Source organism: Zea mays, unplaced genomic scaffold (assembly GCF_902167145.1).
Source record: "Zea mays cultivar B73 unplaced genomic scaffold, Zm-B73-REFERENCE-NAM-5.0 scaffold_155, whole genome shotgun sequence".
Classification (NCBI taxonomy): Eukaryota; Viridiplantae; Streptophyta; class Magnoliopsida; order Poales; family Poaceae; genus Zea; species Zea mays.
Window position 1 is genome coordinate 14,710 of NW_023366772.1, and position 20,129 is coordinate 34,838.

At 45.9% G+C, this 20,129-nt stretch overlaps 2 protein-coding genes across 2 annotated transcripts; both read right to left on the bottom strand.

The window, feature by feature from the left end:
* Nucleotides 1-239: 239 nt before the first annotated feature.
* LOC118473869 (putative ATP synthase protein YMF19) lies at nt 240-8,157 on the bottom strand. The gene has a single exon (XM_035963644.1). The coding sequence runs from the start codon at nt 8,135-8,137 to the stop codon at nt 7,676-7,678; it is 462 nt and encodes a 153-aa protein (XP_035819537.1). The 5' UTR covers nt 8,138-8,157; the 3' UTR covers nt 240-7,675.
* LOC118473870 (NADH dehydrogenase [ubiquinone] iron-sulfur protein 2) lies at nt 241-18,531 on the bottom strand. The gene is made up of 5 exons (XM_035963645.1): nt 18,369-18,531; nt 17,463-17,531; nt 15,700-16,165; nt 14,468-14,711; nt 241-12,776 (listed from the first exon to the last, which is right to left on the bottom strand). Exons 1-5 carry the CDS (start codon nt 18,509-18,511, stop codon nt 12,514-12,516), a joined length of 1,185 nt encoding a protein of 394 aa, XP_035819538.1. The 5' UTR covers nt 18,512-18,531; the 3' UTR covers nt 241-12,513.
* Between the last annotated feature and the right edge of the window lie 1,598 nt (nt 18,532-20,129).

Here is a 20,129-nt window from a genome sequence, read left to right on the forward strand (position 1 = left end):
CTCAACAAAATCAACATTAGGTGATACCGTGCTAAACCTTCTATCCCCTGGATCCATCCCTCCAGGGGGTCAGCGCATCTGTTTTGGGTACAGAGGGCCATAGGTTCGAATCCTGTCACCTTGATGTGGTATTCACAGGGGCCGAAGTGCAAAGCCCCGTAGCCTATCCGTGGTCGGGAAGGCAGGCGAAAAGCACGCACCAAAAAAAAAGAAAGCTATAATTTTCTTTTTTTCTTTTCTTCTTTGTAGTACACGAGTGAAATTGGTTACGGTGGTACACCTGTGAAATATATAAATGTTATGGTTGTACACGAGTTCCTTATATTATAGGTGTTTAAGACCGATTACGTCGGTTACACGAGCGGTAGTACAGCGAAAATGTTTTTCAATTTCACTTAGCTTGGTTACAAGCCTGGTAGGTACTACAGCGGAAATACAGTTGGTTTCACGTTAATTAGGTTATCTTGGTGGCAAACAAGTGCCTGGTAGGTTAGGTACTACGACTGAAATGGTTTATGATGGCACATACAGTACATTTAAGCTGTAGTACGTGGGCCTACTGTGGTATTGGATGTATTGGTTGTTGCCGAGTCTATGCTCGACCGCGCTCCCTCTCAGAATAGAGATCACGTTTCCCTTTACCCACCCAGAATCTGAAGTGAGTGTGGAATCTATTCTGCCTATTGGCAGATGGCTCTCTATTATCTTTCTCTGGGTCCCCATTATATTAATAAATATGAGTGTCAGGCTTGCTGTACTGAATCTCTTTATAGTCTACCTGTCAAGCCCAAGATAAGGGCAAGGGCAAAGCTCCAATAGAGCACTCGGGTCCTGCCCCCTGAAATAGTTCTTGACGGCTCAGACTATTTTCTAGATCCGCCACTTAGCCCTGAGGAGGGTGCCTACTCGACCCAGTCAGGTACTACTCCACCGCCGGCCCCGAGTCACTCCGCAGGGGGCGGGGCTGCACCTTCTTCAATTTCTCCTGCAGATGAGGGGGAACCAGGGAGTCCACCACGTCCTTTCGGGTCTCTGACTCTGAGTAGCAGGGATCTCATATTTCATAATTTGAGTTTGCAGTATCTGGAAAGGACCAGGAGCCCAGAGGAACTTCTCAAATTAACTAATAAAATCTATGAAGGGAAGCAATCCGTACTTTCAGAGCTTAGGCGTTTAGCTGGCCCTTTCCATGGCCAAATCAATCCTGTTCCAGGATATGGATAGTGCGGGCAATGCAATACGAAACCCCCAAACCAATTGTGAGTATAATCCTAAAATGTTTCAAAGGATCCTTCTTGACTTGCAGCTGGAAGGGATCCAGAGTAAATATTATAGCCAATTCGTAAATCAAAGGGTGGATAGCATCCCAAAAGAATCCTGGAATAATTTAAGGATTGATGAATTACCTTTAAACCAATTCAATCAAGAAAAGTTCCTGCTTTTGGGCTGCTTTGTGAGTTGGTTCCACTGGCGTAACTACCCCCGGAGGGCGATGCGGGGCGAGGCTGGGGGCAGCCGACTCAATCCTTCCAAATCACTAGAAGGCAAGTTCATTCCTCTTGTGTGCGCATGCATTATCTAATGCTAAGGACTCTACAAGAATCGGTTAAGCTTTTCGTTTTAGTTTGATCGGAGTTCGGTACCGGTAGCTAAGGCAATCCCCTCTCCTGTCCTGTCCTGTGCAAGAATGAGGAATATCTTAGCTTAGTATAGACACGTGAGTAGCTAACAGAACTGAGTAACCGACTGACAGACAGAGTAGGATGAGGGATTGATGTCTGTCTTTGATTAGCAAAAGCAGAACTCTTATAGGAAGTTGACTGAGCACTCTCATAAAACTGGTAGGGAGATTTTTTGTGGTGTTCTAGGAAAATGAGCCATGATCATGAAGTGAAAAGCACGTGGTAACAAAATCGAATGAAAAGTACAGCCTATCTCGATTAACTGATCGAAACCTAGCGCATCATGTTTTCGAGTCGCCAGGTGTTTATTCTCTTGGAAGCAAGCCAACTCTGCCCACCCAATTCTATATATCTATCTTTCTTCTTACTAGTTAGATCGGAGCCGACACAAGGAATTGAATTGGTCGACGAAGCCAACAAGCAAGGTCCACAGCGCATTAGAAACAGGGCAAGCTAATAAGTAGGTAGGGTGGGACTTGAAAACGGAGCTAACTATGCATTCCACGGATGCAATAGCCAGAATGAACTGGGGGCTGGCTTTTCTGTAACTAGTCTTTCCTGCTGCCCAACATTCTACTATTCGTTCCAACTCTTCGTTCCACGGAGCTAGGAAGAAGTCCTGCAAAAAGAAGAGATGCACTTCCGCTGCCTGATAGAGTGAACGATTTGGTACGTGGTAACGCTGTAAAGTCGATATCTCACCCATGAATAGAGGGCTGGCTAGCATCTCACCTCAAAAAAGAGAAAGTTGTCTCACCATATCATATGCTCGTTTTCTAAATCCAGTGTTATGCTCTCTTCTTTGCTTACACCTGTTACGCACCTCTTGTGCAGTGACAACACTACCCGGGAGTTTATCTTAGCTGTCTGGGACTTACTCTCCTATCCACCACTGGTACTAGTCTGTTGGCCAACACTTTAGTAATGATCTTGGACAATAAGGAAGGCTGATTGGTCTATACTTTTATTCTGTTAATGGAGTACTGTAGAAGAGTTCTCCCAACCCAAGTATCTTCGGTTTCAGTTCTCTCTCTCTTTTTGACCTGCTACTCTGCTGTTGTTTTGGCCCTTCAAGGGAGGGTTGTTGAATTTCTGAATTAAGAATTAAGTAAGTAGAGCAGTTAGGTTATGAGCCTTGCGAGCTGTATGGGGGAGAACATAGCCTTTTGGCTTGGAATAATAAGTACAAAAAAGGAAAAAATCTCAATATGACAATCTGAATTACTTGATGCAGTAACATCAGGTTGTTCTGTCGTTCGACTTATCGTTCATCTCGCTGTACTTCTCTATCGAAAGATAAGGGTTCATCGAAGAAAGGGAAGGGAACTATCCGCTCTTGTCCTTCAATGAAAGCAAGCCGGATCCGATGAAATCTTCACTCGGTAATAGTATAGAGTAGAGTGCTCCATTGATAGTGGTGGATTGGACTTCTTGAAATAGATATATATATGTGAAAGAAAGAGATGGTTTCTTGCTCGGTGAAAGGAATATCACTATCCCTCGTCCTAGGGTTTTCCTGCTTGATTCTCTTTTCAGTGAGGGATGCCCACTTAATCTTAATAAAGTAAGTAAAGAATGATCGATTCGATAGGAAGCACTGGTTCAAGGAATAACCCTTGGATGCTGATCTCTGGTTAAAGGATTAACCGTCGGATAGCGAGCTGGAATCGAACCAGCAATTGAATCTTGTCGCTACTTTGGCGGAGTAGACCGAGGGGGAATGTAGAGTATAGTTTACGACAAAAGGTGTTCTAGGACCAAAGGATCGAAGAGTGCGGCCTACTGTACTTGAGGATTAGGAATATGGAAGATAGGGTTCTCCTAAGACCTAAGAATAGTAGAGAAGCAAGGGTTAATAGAAGCACCGCTGATGTTGGTCCAATCTAGCTGGGCTGGATAAGAATCGGGAAGACTCGGGCAAACTGGCAAACATCGGATGAGATTGCACCTTACAACATAGAAGGAAGAACTAACATAACAATCATCTCAAAAATCCAGATGAAGGAGAGAAGGCAGCATACAAATAATAAATAGAATATCTAGGGTGGTAACACCTGCAACTCGGCAAGGAGAAGGAATCCCTGTAGTAGCGAGCAGTGTGATTAGATAAACCGTACCCCCTGAGGGGCCTGGCGATACGAACCGGTTGAATAGAAGAGCTTCCTTGGTTGGAACAGAAGATAGAAGCTGATTAGAAAACAGATGAGAGGCGGGCAGCATTGAGAAAAGTACTATACTTAACTTAGTTTTAGTTAGGGTCGGTTTGACTAAAATAAGTGAGTGGGACTCGCGAACTGGACAGTAAAGTGACAATAGGGTGGTCACTCGGAATACTTTTGTTAGGGAAAGCCTAGTAAAGTGGTCAACTAATAAATATTGTCAATAAAGAAAGGACTGGATCAGAGAAGTATGATGTAGTCCCCTTCCCTGGGTATCACGAACGGGGCATCACAACCATCATATCATTCGAGGAATGTTTCCATTCCGATACTGGCATCCGGAGTCCTCCCTACTGATCCTTCGGAGCCGGGGTGCAAAGGAAGCAAGAGCACTGGGAGTACGAATATCCTTAGTCCGAGGAAGGGTGCTATATCGGTGGTGCAGTTCTTACACATCATTATATCCATATTGGAAATCAAATAATCACCTGGCCCACCCCGATTCTCGAGAATCGAAGAGCTGACTTGCATTCGAGGGTAGTGTTAAGCAACTTCCGGATATGATCGATAGGTTTCACCGTCAAGCAAAGCAAATAGGAGAAAGAAGAGAAGTAGCACCCGCTGGGCAGGATAAGTATCTATCAGTTGGCCATCTCCGCCTAGGCCGGCGGAGACTATCCATAGGTTAAGTTGGTTCTGGTTGGAGGATTAACCCTCTGATTGTGATGCTTGGCTTTTGGGCCTCGGAAAGGAATAAAACTAGGCAAGCAAGGAGGGGATAAAGGACCACGGAACGAGGTAAAGGGCAACCCCTTGACCGAGTGAAGGCGAGCCCGGATTCAAAGTAAGATGGATTGAAAAAAGACTCCTAAAACTGCCCCCGCTGGGGTAGATAAAAAACCTTTGTCCATGGCCTTACCTTGTAGGAAAGGATCGCTCGCTACTGGTAACCGTTAATTCGTAAAACGTATGTTTCGTAGGAAGCGGAATCCCGTGGAAGAATCAGTTTTCTCGCTGCGCTGGCTTATGTGATGTGGTTGGTCAAGCCTGCCTTTAAACGCAAGAAATCAAGCTAGGATTCTGGAAACCGGAAGGGTATTCCCAAGCTCACATTCCACTTCTGCAGCAGAGCTAATAGAGATTTGCAGAAAGGGATATGCAGACTAGATGCACGCTAAAAGTGCCAGGTTCCAGTCAAGAAGCAAGGCAAGAGATCCGCGGAAGAGATCCTGATTGTAGGTCCCGTTCCCTCAGATAGACTGGCCTATTTTGCCCCAGCTTCCGAGACCGGACTCGAGGAAGCTGCCCCTCCTGACAGGGATTGGACGCGAAGGATGGAGCATCCGAACATTGAATTCGAGCTAAGATTCTAACGAACAGCTGGAATAAAGAACCTATCCTTTCAGGAATAAGGAATGAGAAATGGAACAGAGAGTGGTTGGATGGAGTATAAAATCTAAAGGTTATATTATATATAGTAGTGGGAAGAAAAAAAGACAAGAAAACGATTGAATGTCAGGCAAAACAGTTCTGTAAGTCGCGGATCAAAGCCTGAAGTGAAGTGCCTGGTTGTCTTAGTATTATAAGTAAAGCATTTCATTCTCCGGTTTTGATTTCATTCTCTTTTGTGACGGTCTACTTGCTTGTGCTAAGGCTGCTGGAATGAGCCTTCTAAGAGTAGGTTTTGAGACAAGATCTTGATTGATCACTTAGTCTACCTTTTACTCATTTCTTCGAACCTCTATAAGTGTAAGAAAAGAGTGCATGTACTTTTAGTGGACTTTACTTTTTTCTATAGTGTGAGAGTACTTTCTGTTCAATCCAGTCGCTCCAGATCTGCCTGAGACAAAGCCTATAAGATCGTTATTAAGTAATGAATTTGCAAATAGAGAACTAAACTATAGGAATCAATCCAATTCTCGTTCTACAACAAGAAGAAGATCCATGAACTGGAACGGATGGAAGATAGCACTAGAAGTAAAAGAAATATTGAAAGGTGCGAAGCAATCACATCGCAACAAATAGGTATGTATTACTTTGAGTTTCTCGCTGAACTCCACTGGACACCGACCTCCTAAAACTGACCTCTCTGCTAATTCGAATCGAGGCTTACTGCCGCTTGGTACTATACTTCTTCCTGCCAGACTCTTTCAATACCCAGCCCTCTTAAGTGTTTTCAAACTTGGCTAGTTTCTTCGAGAATGGAAGCTTTGTCCTACGGCCTGCAAATTCTTCTGCTCCTAAAGGAAGTTTCTGACCCAGCTTTAGATGATAGAGGATTTGACAAAGAGACCTCTTCCTGCCATACTGATCGACTATTCTCTTGAAATGCCATCTCATCCTTCGGCCTAGCTTTTTCATTTCTTCCTTATTGGATTCAAACTGTTTCAAAAGTTTGGTACTTGGTACAAAGTATATACCAACTTTCCTGGCTTCCCTAGAGGTTGTATTAAAGCCGGCTTGCCTAACAGCCTGCTCTTCTTTCCCAGACGAGCGAGACGGATTGTGGATTGAGTTTGAGTTCTTTTGCCGCTTGCGATTGATTAAGTTACATTACCTGCTGCACCGAGCATTGATTTGAACGAATTAATTACCAGACTTATTGGGGAGTGTGTACGACTTAGTGGAGTGTTTCCTTTTTAATAGAATCAGAGCAGAGGATTGAATCGCATGAATGGGTTGAGCATTTTAATAGATATACCCTTTTTCTTAGGCATCGATTCTAGGATTGAAGAAAGGGGAGATTTCCCACACTTTGAAAGATTCACCTATTGGGTGGGGCGTGTTTGAATTACCTACCCGGGATTTTTCATATTAACTGTAGCTAGGGAATTGACTGACTCTGATTAATATCTTTGTCTAGCATTTCCAAATTGCCTCAAGACTGATACAGATTTTACGGAGTTAATTACCACAGGGCGGCTTGCCCTAAGAGTATAGTTAAGTGGGTCAATTCCCAGAACAGACAGGGTTTAGTCAGTTCATTGACTAGTAAATGACTTGATCCACTCATTAGCATTGAGTGTTGTCTGTAATTTACTATATTATATTATATTATATATAGTAGTAATGATGAGCACTTTTACCAGAAAGAGTTGACTGAGTTAATGGAATGGATTCGCTTGTTGGCTAATCTGAATCGACTTACTTAAGTGTGGTGTTACCAGGCTTGGAAAGAAAACTTCTTTATGTGTTTGATTTCCCTAATTTACTGGTACTCAAATACCTGCCAAGCATTCCCAATCTCAGTTTTTGTCACACAATAAGATCCAATTTGTTTAGACTCGTTAGGTTTGGTCACCCATTACCTTGAGTGAGGCCAAAGGTGTACACCTATTGTCATGAAGATGTGATCATATCCACCGAAAGGTCTTGTTCTAAGCCCAATCCTCTCGTCTTAGGTCCATAAACCAACAATAACGGGAGCTTCTCCTTTTTGGTTGACAACCTATGTTGGTCTGACTAAGCCCACTATCCTAATGGGAGGGTCCCACCTTGTGTCGGGGTAAGGCTCCACCTCATCTTGGGTTAAGGGCGAAGCTTGAAGCCAATTTCTTCACTTTCCGTCTAGGGCTTTGCTTGGCATTGGGCTTCGATATAGCTGGTGCTTTCCTGGTCTTGGATTAAACCTCAGCTCTCCTAATTCCGTCTATAGGTGGTTCAATCTTATAAGTTTAGCTTAGGTACATCGATTCAATCCTGCCCCAGGCGTACCTGAGACAACCCTTTCCTCACCCGAGAATTGCATTTCCGCTTCAGCTTCCGGCGCATCCAACTTTTTCTGGATCTAGGCAAGGATCCTCAGTCCTATAGAAAGAAAAGAATCTAAGTTCATTAGATTATGCTTCCTTGCCCGTGTGGAACATGTGTGAGCATTATGTTTTTCCAACAAGTGATCCGACTGGAAGAAGTGTTATATGAGGACTTCGAGATCAAATAGAGAATCTGTCTCTCCATTCCTCGTGAGCCACTTATTTCTCCGAAATCTGAGATCAGAGTGATTTTCCTCCTTTTTCCCAAATAGTCGACGGTCCATTGGGATACTTCGGATAAACTGGAGTACATATATGAGAGACCGGTGCTAAAACCTTTTCTCGAGATATCTTCCAAATTATTAGGGTCCTTGCTCCGGATCTTGTTCCCCCGGTGCGAAAGCAGTTGGTTCCGTAGTTTGAGAATTCTGCTAATTCCAAGTATTCCATTATTATTATTATAAAAGAGAATATAAAAAGTAAAGAGGAGAAGGCATAACCAGAAGAATTGTGAGAAATAAGTCAATTTATCAAGTTGAGGCATTTCGATTTCCAATCAAACCAACCCTCAAGACAGAAAAAGACTCCCTCCCAAAATAACCAAAAATACTAGTTGCCTTCTAACGCATAGACTAGAGCGTTTGTCCCATCCTTATCTAGTGGGCCAATGACATTACTATTCTACGCGTTTTCTGAGGAGCAACATGAGAGATAGACTTGACACCGACCCACGAAAACGAAACTTTTTAGTCTAGAAAGATTCCCAACCCGATATTGAGATCTGATGACTGAACACTCGTTTGAATAGCTCGAGGTGTCGACGGAGCTAACTTGTGAGACGGAGCTCACTTCTGAGATAGAGCTGTCTTCTTTCTCTTGGTTTCCATCCTTCCGTTACGAGATATCGTTTCGTACAATACTACTCTATGCAATATGCAATTTCGAGAAGAGAGCAGAGCTAGCCCACCGCATCCATCCAGCCTGAAAGGATTCACTCAACTGGACTCGCGGCTCTAGGTGATCCCAATGGATCCGTACAGGGTGATTTGAACTGCTCCTCTCGAGAAGATCGACGGATCGGGCGAGCAAGCAGGGAGAGTGCAGTATTGTGCTTGCGCCCTTAAATCAGAGAAATCGACAGGACAGATTTCGAGCCCGAAAAGAGAAAGTATCTCCTCTCCAATGAGAAAGTATCTCTCCAGCGAAAGAATCTCCATCTCCTTCCTTCGGGAAACAAACCTTCCTTCCAGGTAGATAGCATTTCCACAGGAAAGAGAATCCGTATTGATTGACGTATTGAAACAATCAAGTCCGTCAAGATTGACAGGCAAGTGCAAGTCCGTTGACATGACAGGATCAAGTCCGTAGACAGGATCTAGTCCCGATAGGGTTGGTTCAGATCATATAGCTTAGGCTCAAGTAGCAAAGCAAGTCCAGTAGGTTGTTTAGGTTCCGGTCATATACATATAGGTTGAGGTTCCGTTCCGGTCATATAGATGTTTAGGTGGTTCCGGTCATATAGGTCATTCCAGCTATAAGCTATAGAAGCTATAGATAGGAGATGGGGGGGAAAGCCACATTCATTATAGGCTATGCTATGGGAACGAGATCCTTCCTTCTGGGAGCACATGGATCAGTGAGTTCTGGCATGATTGCTAGAACGAACGGAATCTACTCTACTGGCGTGGCGCTGCTGTAATTGTAATCACTGAGATTCCTTCTACCTATGATTTATTTGCTAGTAATAGTTCGAGATGAGATTGGCACTGTCTCAAATCCCAGCACGAATGCTTGGCACTGTAATCCCAAATGCATGGCACTACAGTAATCACTTACTTTCATTCTACCTACGATTTATTTGGTGGGGTGGCATCTATATCAGCTGCTTTCTACTCTCAAGACTCTATGGAATTCCCTATCTTCTTCTCTGGCCAAGGGTGAATCAATCGATTCAATCAAAGCAACCCAAGCATTCAAAAGTATCCGTTTTTAGTTCTTACTTTTGCCTGATCCGGAACCCTAACCCGCCCCAAAGATCACCCATACCCATCAAGAAAAAAGGCGCAACGAAGTGGGTTGTTATCGCGAGAGAGCCCAGCACTGGTTATTATGGTAAGTAGTCGACTTGGGTTGTACCATCGAAAGCAGAAAGCCCCCTAAGCAACGCACCAATCACCATTTCTTTTGCAATTGCATTTCTTTGAGTGCCAGCGAGTAAACGAGTTGGTATGACAAGAGATTCTTCATCATAGATGAGATGGCAGCCCGGCACCGGCACAAATAGACCTGATGGAGCTTGGAAAGATATATCTATGGATTGAGGGCCGGACTAAATCGGAAGGGCTCTCTGTTCTATTTATATTAGTAGTGGTAGACAGACAAATAGGCCCATTTTTGACCTCTTAAACATCCTTACATTGCTGCTTCAGTTGCTACCACTTTCCTAAACAATATTGGGAAGTTGCATGGAGTGCCAGCCACTATTGTATCTGACAGGGACAGGGTGTTCACTAGCTCCTTTTGGAGGGGCAAGCTATTGGACACTAAGTTGCAGTTGAGCTCTGCCTATCACCCTCAGACTGAGGGGCAGACTGAAAGAGTGAATGAATCAGTGTCTTGAGATGTATCTCAGGTGCTCAGTAAGTTCTACTCCAAAACAGTGGGTTAAGTGGTTGCCATTGGCTTGGTACAATTCGGCTCATCACTTCTGCAATCCTCTCCAGTTAAAGCACTCTATGGTATGGCCATGAACCCTCCACTGGAGCAGTGCCTCTCTTGGTTCACTCCACTCATTCAGATGTTCCGGATTTCCAAGTGCCAGGAAAGCACATGCTATTGAGCTGGAGCGGGAAGAGAACTGATTTCTTTCACTACCGACGGACGAGATCTGAAGTACTGAAGTAGTGATGGAATAGAATGGACGGATCGAAGTCGCGAAGGAGCCTGCCCATCTCAGCACCAAGGAAGAGATTGTTCGTTTTTGAATTTGAGCATGCATTTCTTTCAGTCTGTATCAAATCAAATCAAAAGTAGTGCAGATTCACTTTGAGACGGAATAGTCTCGGTAAAGGAAAGAGGCTATTGCTGAGCATCTCTATATTGATCTTCGCTTTTACGGACAACCTTTCTTTCTGTAGGTTTAGCCACCGATCCCGGAACTTTGAAATGTAGCAGCGGTGTTATGATTGCCCATGCAGTTTCGTTTGAGCTGCCGCAAGCAAGTAATTTTGGACGATAGGTTAGGACTTCTCTTATCAAGTTTTGAAGTTTGGACTTCTGTACGAGCTAAACCTGACTCGCTTTCAATCGTAATTTTTCTTACACATCTAAATACCGATGATAGTTCACAGAGAGTGTGGTGAACAATGAATTTACAACGTTGCTACTCTCTTCTTACAGAAAGGAAGCGCACCTTGCCTAGCCTAGCTTGATGGGAAAGAGAAGATATGTTTTAAGCTTTCACTATCTTAAACATGGGAAAAATGTTGACTCATAATCAATGCTATGTTGTCTTCCTAAGCCACCGAAGAGTACAAAGTATAACTCACCAAGTAGCTACCCTGGTTGTTTGTCCAGGAAATGGGGAATCGAATCAATAAATAGGGAACTTAAATTGTCAGGTTAAGGGCGCTAAGCCTTCCAAGCCGTACCCGAGTATAACTGCCCGGAAGGTCGTTGAATTCGACTCTCAAACAGAAGACGATTTTTATGTACGTCTTACTCTTTAGAGTCTTTTTGATTATTGATAATACTTGATGTATGTAATAGTCTTGTTCTGATAGAAAACTCCACTTCTCTTGTTGTTTTTGTTGCAGGAAGCAGGAGAGGAGGCCCCTCTTTAAACATATGCCAGTTACGACGAGGATTGTGAAGAAAGCAATCTAGATGACAACGACAATTATGGTGATGATGAGATCGAATCACTTGTCAGAATACGCGCAATAAGCTGGTAAAAGTAAGATAATTTGGCTCTGCAGGTCGAAGTTGAGGATATGTACGAACCTTGAAAGAAGCCCACTTACCCACTCTTCTTTCCCCACCAAACCAACAAGTATACGGTTGGTGGGCCTCGGTTTCCTATGCCTACACCAGGAAATATTACCGATCGGAAAATGAATCGAAGAACTGAGGACGTTTCCCATACTCAAAAAACAGCTGCATAAATAAAAACAATATTGTTTTCAATTGGAATTTTCGTAAGGTTCCTTACATCGAAAACAATATTGTTGTATGTCCCGGACATAGTCAAATTCCCCACAACCAAAACAGTATTTTATAGAATATTTTGGCTGCCAGAATAATAATGAAAACGGGCATATCGAACCCCAGGAGCCGGCAAATTGTAAGCACCCCCTGCCGTACGAAACTTCCCTTGACTGCCTCCAGAATATGGGGATCGATAGGAAGAGACCCCTGGGACCCAAACCACATTACTAGAACTAGAAAAATGGGTAAGGCGGCCACCACGAGACGCATGGAGATCAGACAAAGTCTTACCGAAATTGGATTTCCTTTTCGCGTTGTTGAACTAAAAGTTCTTGAAGACGCCTGGCTTGCTTGGTCAAGCCCAAAGTGAAAGATACGGTGATTCCACATAGCACATATTTCCATCTTTTTCAGCTCTGCTCCCAAAAGAGAAAGGGAGACTTGGATTTTGGTCGGCGTTGGTTTTTCCAAGGTCTTTTGAGAACGTAAACATGAACGGAAGTAGCGTAGGACACCCACACTCGAAGAAATGGATCGATAAGAACAAACCGAACCTACACAGACAGAGAGATATTTACTTTTTTCACATCTGTAACTAAAACTAAAGGGCTGCATTTTCACATTTCTTTAAATGTAAAAAAAGATGTAGAACTGAATAGCGCAGCTGTTTTGGCTCGCAATAAAGCAAGGGTCCTGATCGAGCAAGACTACGTCCTATCTATCTACCTCTCCAAACACAATATCTTGAGTACCTATGATGGTGACTACATCTGCTGGCATGTGATGTTTGGACATAGAATCGAGTCCTTGTGAATGGGCAAAGCCAGGTGCTCTTATTTTACAACGGTAGGGACGATTACTCCCATTACTGACAAGAAAGACACCAAATTCACCTTTAGGTGCTTCAACTGCGGTATAGGTAGAAGGAGCTGGTACGGAAAAACCTTCTGTATAAAGTTCGAAATGGTGAATTGAGGTAGAGTAGACCGATGATCCGGTAGTCATTTGGCCGGCTATGGAAAGAAAAAGCTTGCATCTGCTCCCCCTAAACTATAACAGGTCCCATCTCTCTCCAAACCTAACGTGGTAGTTTCCCATCATAAGGCTTTCCATCTATAGATTGATTGAGCCATTACCCACTAAGGATCCCATTCGTTCAGAACTCAGTTGACTGCTTCTATAGATAAGGCGGAACGTCCTTAGTTCAGCATTATAGCACATAGTCTCCGACGCTACTACAGCGCTTCGCTAACTCGAAGCGCCTCGCTATGATATGAGAATGACGCTTCGCTAACGCTCGGCTAAGTCGTCGAACCCTCGCGCTGACCATTCGCTTTCTCAGTAGCGAAAGCGCTTCTCTTTGCCCCTTAACTTAATCTTAATAAAGTAAGTATTTGGAAAAGAAAGAGATTCTTGGTTTTATTGCTCCCGCTTCCTCATCTGCGCTCGTCAAGCCAACTTTGCTTTTTGGGAGGTGAAAGAGGAAGCGGACATTTCGAAATGACAGCATCGAAGATATCTATATACACAGGAACGCTTATTCCGGACTGCGTTCCGGAAAAAGTAGCCTACTTGACAGAAAGGGCGGGCACTCTCGGCTCGGGGGTAGGCACTCTCGTCTTTCAACCCCACCGTCACTTTGAATTTAGTGGGGCACTGTTTACTTTACTTACAGCCTCTACGAGTTGCAAGTGAATGGGGCCGGTGCGTGTGAACGGAAGGGTTCATCAAGCCATTTTAACCCCTAAACAAAATAGGAAGAGGGGTACTTGACTAATAGGGGGCAATTGCATCGCACCTGACTGTGAGGGACCTCTTGATACCTTATGTTCACTTCCTAACTAGTAGCCGGTTTCCTGTCGCGGAAGCCTTTTCCCAGTGCGCGGAGCCGAAGGTGTTAGTGCTTTCTCATGGGGTCAATAATGCTAATCCCTCTTTTTGTGCCGGGAAGAAGATAAGACCTTCTCTTGGTTTCCCAACCTGTTGCTTCTAAAGGCTGCCCTCTCTCGGCTGGATTTTGGTCCAGCCTACTACGAGGATCCCGTATCCCGTACATCGTCTTTCTCCCTCCTGGGTTCCCGTGGTTCCTATGCCGCCGCGTTTCCCGGTCCTTTTCTTTTTTTAGTGCTTCGACCCGAAGCGATAGCTTGACGCGTTTTCCGTGGATAAGATGGCAGCGCTCCAGCTCACTAAAGAATGGGACGGCAGTGGTCCGCCGGCAAGCTCGTTCTGATCTTGGACGCAGTACATTGGAATCCTGAAGCACCACCACGAACGCTACCGCGCGTGCGCCTGCGGTGCGGTAAGGCACCACCCTGTTGTGCCAGCAGCCAACTCCGGCGTGTCAGCTTAGTTATCCTCATCAAGCCACAACCTTGATGTCTAGCTTCCCAACTGGTAGACGGTTCCCTTTCCCCCGGATCAATGAAGAAGGGAGAAGTCAGTTGATTCTTCCGAAGAACCGGAAGCGAAGCGCTATGCCGGGGCGAGGGGACGGGAAAAGAAACTGCTCCGAAGAAAGATATTGGGGTTCCCAATGCTTCTCCACGCCCAACGAGATGCGCCAACCTCGGGATGCTTTACTCCTAACCCCACGACGGTTCCGAGACGGAGCTTAACCTGAGTCTCGGTTAAGAACGGCGATGATCTACGTTTCACACGGCGCACGATTCCATGGATAGTTTCATTCGAGATCGTGATGGAGGACATAGCTTACGATCATCGGCTTTGATCATGCCACTAGGCATTCGATTAGGACATTGCACAATGATCCGAACACTTTGTCGCATCTCTTCGATACGAATACAGTAACGATCATAGCGATCTCCTCTGGTACCTACTGGTACGTCAAGATCCGATTGGTCATGAACATCGTAAGGTGCTGCTCTTCGCGAATCCCAGCATACCCCAGGTTGGGATGGGTAGGCCCACCACTTCACTTTTTCACTTTCACTTAGGCCCGGGCCAAGTCAGTGGGGGGACCCTGTCGGGCTCCTTCCCCCCCAAAACAAACTGTACGTGGGAGTTTCCCTTCATACGGCTCGAATCATTCTCAGATGCCCCGAGAGGCATCTTTCCTTATGATCTGGTGGTTCACACGCGCGCAAACGAGCACCGGCCGCAACAGCAAGGAACTATGACCAATAGAGTCAGACACAGAGCGTCATACTTCTTTATCTTGTGATGGTTGAGGAGTTTCTTTCTCAGAGGGTGCGGGACGCTTGCGGAGTCCGTACCACCACAGGTCGTTCTTGGGCAGATCCCGCTCCTAAACATAAGGGAGGGATAGGGGGAAAGGGGCCGGGCCTATCATATAAATAGGGTTGTAGAAAGACCACGTATTTTCATTCGACGTTCCGGGGCGCCCGATTCGATCAACGAATTTGGCGAGCTGATCTGCTTTGATCCAGGAGAAAGCCCAGTCAGCCACCTTTTCGGTGCAGGTCACGTGACCTACAGCTCGGCCTTCGCTTTTTGAGACTTCCTCTACCCACATCTCTATGTGCCCGCAGCACTTTCATATGGAGAAAGATGGGCTTACCATGTTCCATCAATAGCACCTAACCTATGCCGATTTTGGCGGACCGTGCTCCACCCCGGTGAACTCATGCGGTTCCGACGTGCCCAGAGGCCAGAGGCGAATCCGTTCACGGTCCGTAGGACCAACACCATTCGAAGGTTGATGGCCCGCCTAGAATAGGAATCTTTGACTGGGCTTACACACATTCGCTCACTTACGCTGTCCCCCCTCAGCTCACCCTAGCCCCGGGTACGTCGTCTCCAAGGCTTCACACAAAATCTTCACTGACAACATATGCATGCTTTTGTAGGGTCGGGCAGAACCGTTGTTGCCTGATGGGAACTTCCCCCATATTGCTATCAATGTCTTCATGTCGCACGACCTCTTAACATTACACCACTGAATCCCCAATCCTTTGCTTGCTGTGCAGTGACAGTACCAATATCCACTAATCGTTGTTTCCAGATACGGTTGCCGGTTGACATCTCTTCTAATTCGTCGATACGAGAAGCAAATTGTTGTGTGGAGGAATCAATATCTCGACATAAGCCAAGAGGCAGATCTTGTGCCACTCCACCAGGTCGTATGAAACTGGCATGCATCCTGGCTCCCGGGACTCTTTCATAGAATTCCAACAATTTCTCCCGCTCCTCAAAAGCCCAAAGGAACGGAGTTGATGCTCCCACATCCATAGCATGAGTAGTTGAAGCAAGTGAATGATTTGAAATTCGAGTTATTTCACAGAATAACACTCGTATATATTGAGCTCGTAATGGTACCTCACAATTCAAAAGTCTCTCTACGGCTGAAGAATGAGCGTGTTCTTGGGCCATCGTAGAAACATAGATAGGGTCAACGACGGAACGAACAACGAAACTTTACGACAGCTTTTTCGTACACGTTCACTTGCATCACATACACAAGTGCTCTCTGAACCGTGCAATAAGGTCACCCATAACACGGCTCTCCCACTGGAGTTACCTTAGCCCCGGGCCATGCTATTCCATGATATTGGAATAATGGCAGCCTAACTACTTATTATCATCGTCTTGAAAGCTGGGCGCCTTTTGAATATGAGTGGGGCTCCTAGTCTAGGCGGCGCCTTCGTGGAGCCAAACCGAAGGAAGAGCAAAAGGGCGAGGCCACACCCGGCTTCGAATAGGAGGGGGGCTTAGCTCTGGATCCCGCCTGCTTGCAGAAATGAATGGATCAGAAAGGGGGCTGGGTTCTATTTCCGGGCCGGGCAGGAGGTGAAGGCCAGAAGAAGAAGAGAAGTGCGCCTTCCCGGTAAGGAAGAGGATAAAAAGGTGCTGTCATCTATCTCGACCTGTTTCCCGAGGCGTTGGAAATGAAGACCGGCTCAGAGAATCACTGGCGTGCTTTCTCTCCCCCATCGTTTCGCCAACAAAGAAGTCATCCTTGACTTGACGATTGACCATTCCATCCCTACCGAGCCGCCTCTTCGAAGTATTTACCTCTGCCTTTCTTTTTTCTCCAAATATAAAAGAAAAAATAAAGAACCTCGTCTGTGATTTAATCGGCCCTAAGGGAGTTTACTCGACCCATTCTCCAGTCTCCCGCACTGCTCAAGTGTGCGACTCCGTATGAGGACCTCCTTCCCTTTTGCTCTGCCCACTCTCCGTTCACACGGTTATCAAAGCGGAGGAAGGGTGGGCAGCAGGTACCACGAGCCCTCTGTCCCACACATCTATCAAGAAGCAAGTGTAGTTCACCGGTTCCACCGAATGCTCCTATCTCTCGGCAAAGATCGTGTGAGTGTGCAGTTATGCTTCGGATGCTTCGCCATGGAATAGATCGACTCTGTTCCCCTTCTTTTCCGGTGCACTCGCTTTATATCTCCGACACACAAGGAAGGACGTGGTGGGAAGAAAGCAGCCCTAGCCTCTGTCCGGTCGATCATTCCGCTGGCATCTTGCATTCACGCCTCCGTTTGACTGCCGCTCGGGAATGTAGTTGTAGATACGTGAGTCTTAGTGGGTCGTTGGCTCCACCTCTTATCTCCTTCTACGACATGCTGTAGTCGTCGCCATATTCAATATGTCACTTAGTCATATCTGCCTCGCAGCGGGTCAGCACCCCCGAAAGAAAGGGAGGACTTCATTCAGTGACTCCGCGATCGCCCTCTGAACGATCAAAATAAGGTAAAGCTTGAAGATAAGTTTTGTACTCGATTAATTTCTCAGTCCCTCTAGTCGGGTGGGCGCCGGCCGGATCCCCCTGAAAACCGTACGTGCGGGTCTCCCCGCATGCGGCTCACGCCATTTGAGGTGGCCCAGCATTCATTCGCAAATCCTGTAGTGAAATTGAGACCGCTCGACCAGCAAGAGGATGCGCCTAGCGCTAGTTGCTCAATCCCTTGCTTGTTCGGAAGCTAATTCGCGTGTAGGCAGCGCTGTCTGTCTACCGTTGACTGTATCTATTCATTGATACATTGGCCCGCTCCCCCCCTCTTTTTCCAAGAATGAATGAGCTGCTCGGACCTTCCATTTCCGTCAAATGACCCGGCTTCCCCTGGCTCTTCCACCGTCCGGGCTCCCTTTCCTCCCTATGCTCCCCCGGCGCAGGCCCACCACGCTTCGCGCCTGCGGCGTTTTCGCCAGACGGTCTTTGCCAGTAGTGCCATCCTCCCCGCAGGCTGTCTGTATGGGTGGGTTGTCCCTTGCTGCTACGTTCTGTTAGGCGCTATGAATTACAGGAAATTAAGTGGTTGACTTGGACAGCAGGCGGGTTACACGTTCCACTGTGCCGAGATGTGAGGTGCAGGTGGTGATGATCACCCCGGGGTATGCGCTAGCGCCCTTGACGGGCACTCCAGGACCCGCCTACGCTCGCCCAGGTCGGTCCTCCGACCAGATGTGTGGATAACGAGGCCACCTTCACAACCTTCTCCCTTCTATCTTTATCCAAAGTCAGGTAGAGCGGTTCGCTTGAGTTGCTCAACCGTCCCTTTGCCCGGTGCTCATGACGCGCTACTCCACCGTGCTAGCGGCATAGGAGCCTACTCAGCGTCAGCGGCTTCGTGCCGCACTGGAGTGATCCAATATGTGGTTCCGCACGTTCCACCACTTCTCCGTTCATTTCCAATACTGATCGTGAAACACCATGAGCAGCAGGATGTTGAGGTCCGGAATTCGAAGTGAAATTCTTGATTTGCCCGTTCCTAGTCGTCATGGGAAAGAAATAAGAAAGAAATAAGAAAGAGATTATTCCCCTAGAGCTTGTCCCACCTGTACTAAAAATGCATCTCCGCGCGTCTACCTGGCGCTTTTATTAGCCGCCTTGCATGCAAGCGAAGCGCTATTGGCGGCAATTAATAGCTCACTGAGCGATGATTGATGCAGTCAGTCAGTGCCCTCGATTATTCCTGATAGAAGGATCATGGCGCCCCGGAAGCATTCCATCCAGCAGCAGCATCTCCTTCACAACCACGCGAGGACAAAACTGATGTTAGCTACATTCGAGCGTTCACCGCACAGAGGCGATCTCGAACACTACCTATGATAATAAATCCAAAGGAAAGGTCGATAAAATGATTCAATCTGACTTTATCGGTATTCTGGATTGAGTAAAAAAGGGATATATGAAGTTCAAGGCCTTGCCAAAACCGTCATGGCCCTATTATGTATAGGCCGTACTAAGCCAATAGCGAATAACAAACTCTTTCCTGCTCCCTCGACCTTAATTTAATTCACTCCCATCCTGCCAAGCCTCAGCTGCCAGCGCATTGTATCTAAGCACACTGTGGCAAATTGATACAAGTAGCTAAAGATCTCGCATCCGAGGCCGAACGGTTAGGCAACACTAGGGCGCCTGGGTAAAAATTCCGTTTACCAAACAAGATGTCGAGAGGCGAACTCTGTAATTCCCCTCCTGCAAAAGTGATAGCGGCTGTAGCATCCGTGTGGAAGAGGGTAAGCTTTCGGCAACACCTTTTTCAGATTGGAAAGGATGAATACTTGTGTTGGGTCCTGCAGACCAGGATAGCCTCAGATCAAAACCGAAATGTGCCAGGGGTTGATCATAGAAGCCAGGGCAATAAGTATTCTGGAATTTGAGCGCTTATGTAGCTAATAACTCTGCCACCTGAATACTTGATTCATTAAGGTCGTCACCCTATACCCATCATATGAGGAGCTTTGGACCAAATGGTGCCTAGCCTTTCGAAAGGAAGCCTGTCTGTCTGTACACACCTTATGACTCGAGTGTACCAAAAGAGATCGGATCCCGATTCAATACTTCCTAGATTTACGGGTTGTTCTTCGCTGAGAGCTTCTTCACTCAATTACCAAGATTCAATCGACTTTCTTTTCCGCTCGCTGCCCGATGCGTTCTTTATTAAAGCCCAGCTATACGTGGAAGGATAGGTGGAAGGCACATGCTTCTCTTTACGACGTAAAGGAAAGACCTCTTTTATAATTCTATACTAGTTCCTATGGCGTAAAGGAAAAGAGTTTCATTTCGGCTATTACATCTATGGGTCAACGAGTTTCTGGAGTCTCTTAAAGAGGGGATCGAAGCAAGGTCCAATCCCATTATTCTAAATTATTCTAATACGAGTATCTCACAGATGAAGAAGTGAGCAAGCCTTTCTCCAATGGATTCTAACAGCGCAGACTAGGCATCTTTATCAGATTTCCATTTCTATATTAGTTTAGTTTAGTAAAGCCCCTTTTTTAAATCCTTTCACGCTTTCCCTTTGCCGAAGGCCGGCCTCTTTAGTTCCTACGTTTTCGGAAAAGAAGGTGAGACGCTAGCTAGCAACGGGAAAAAACGAGTAGTTAAAGATGTG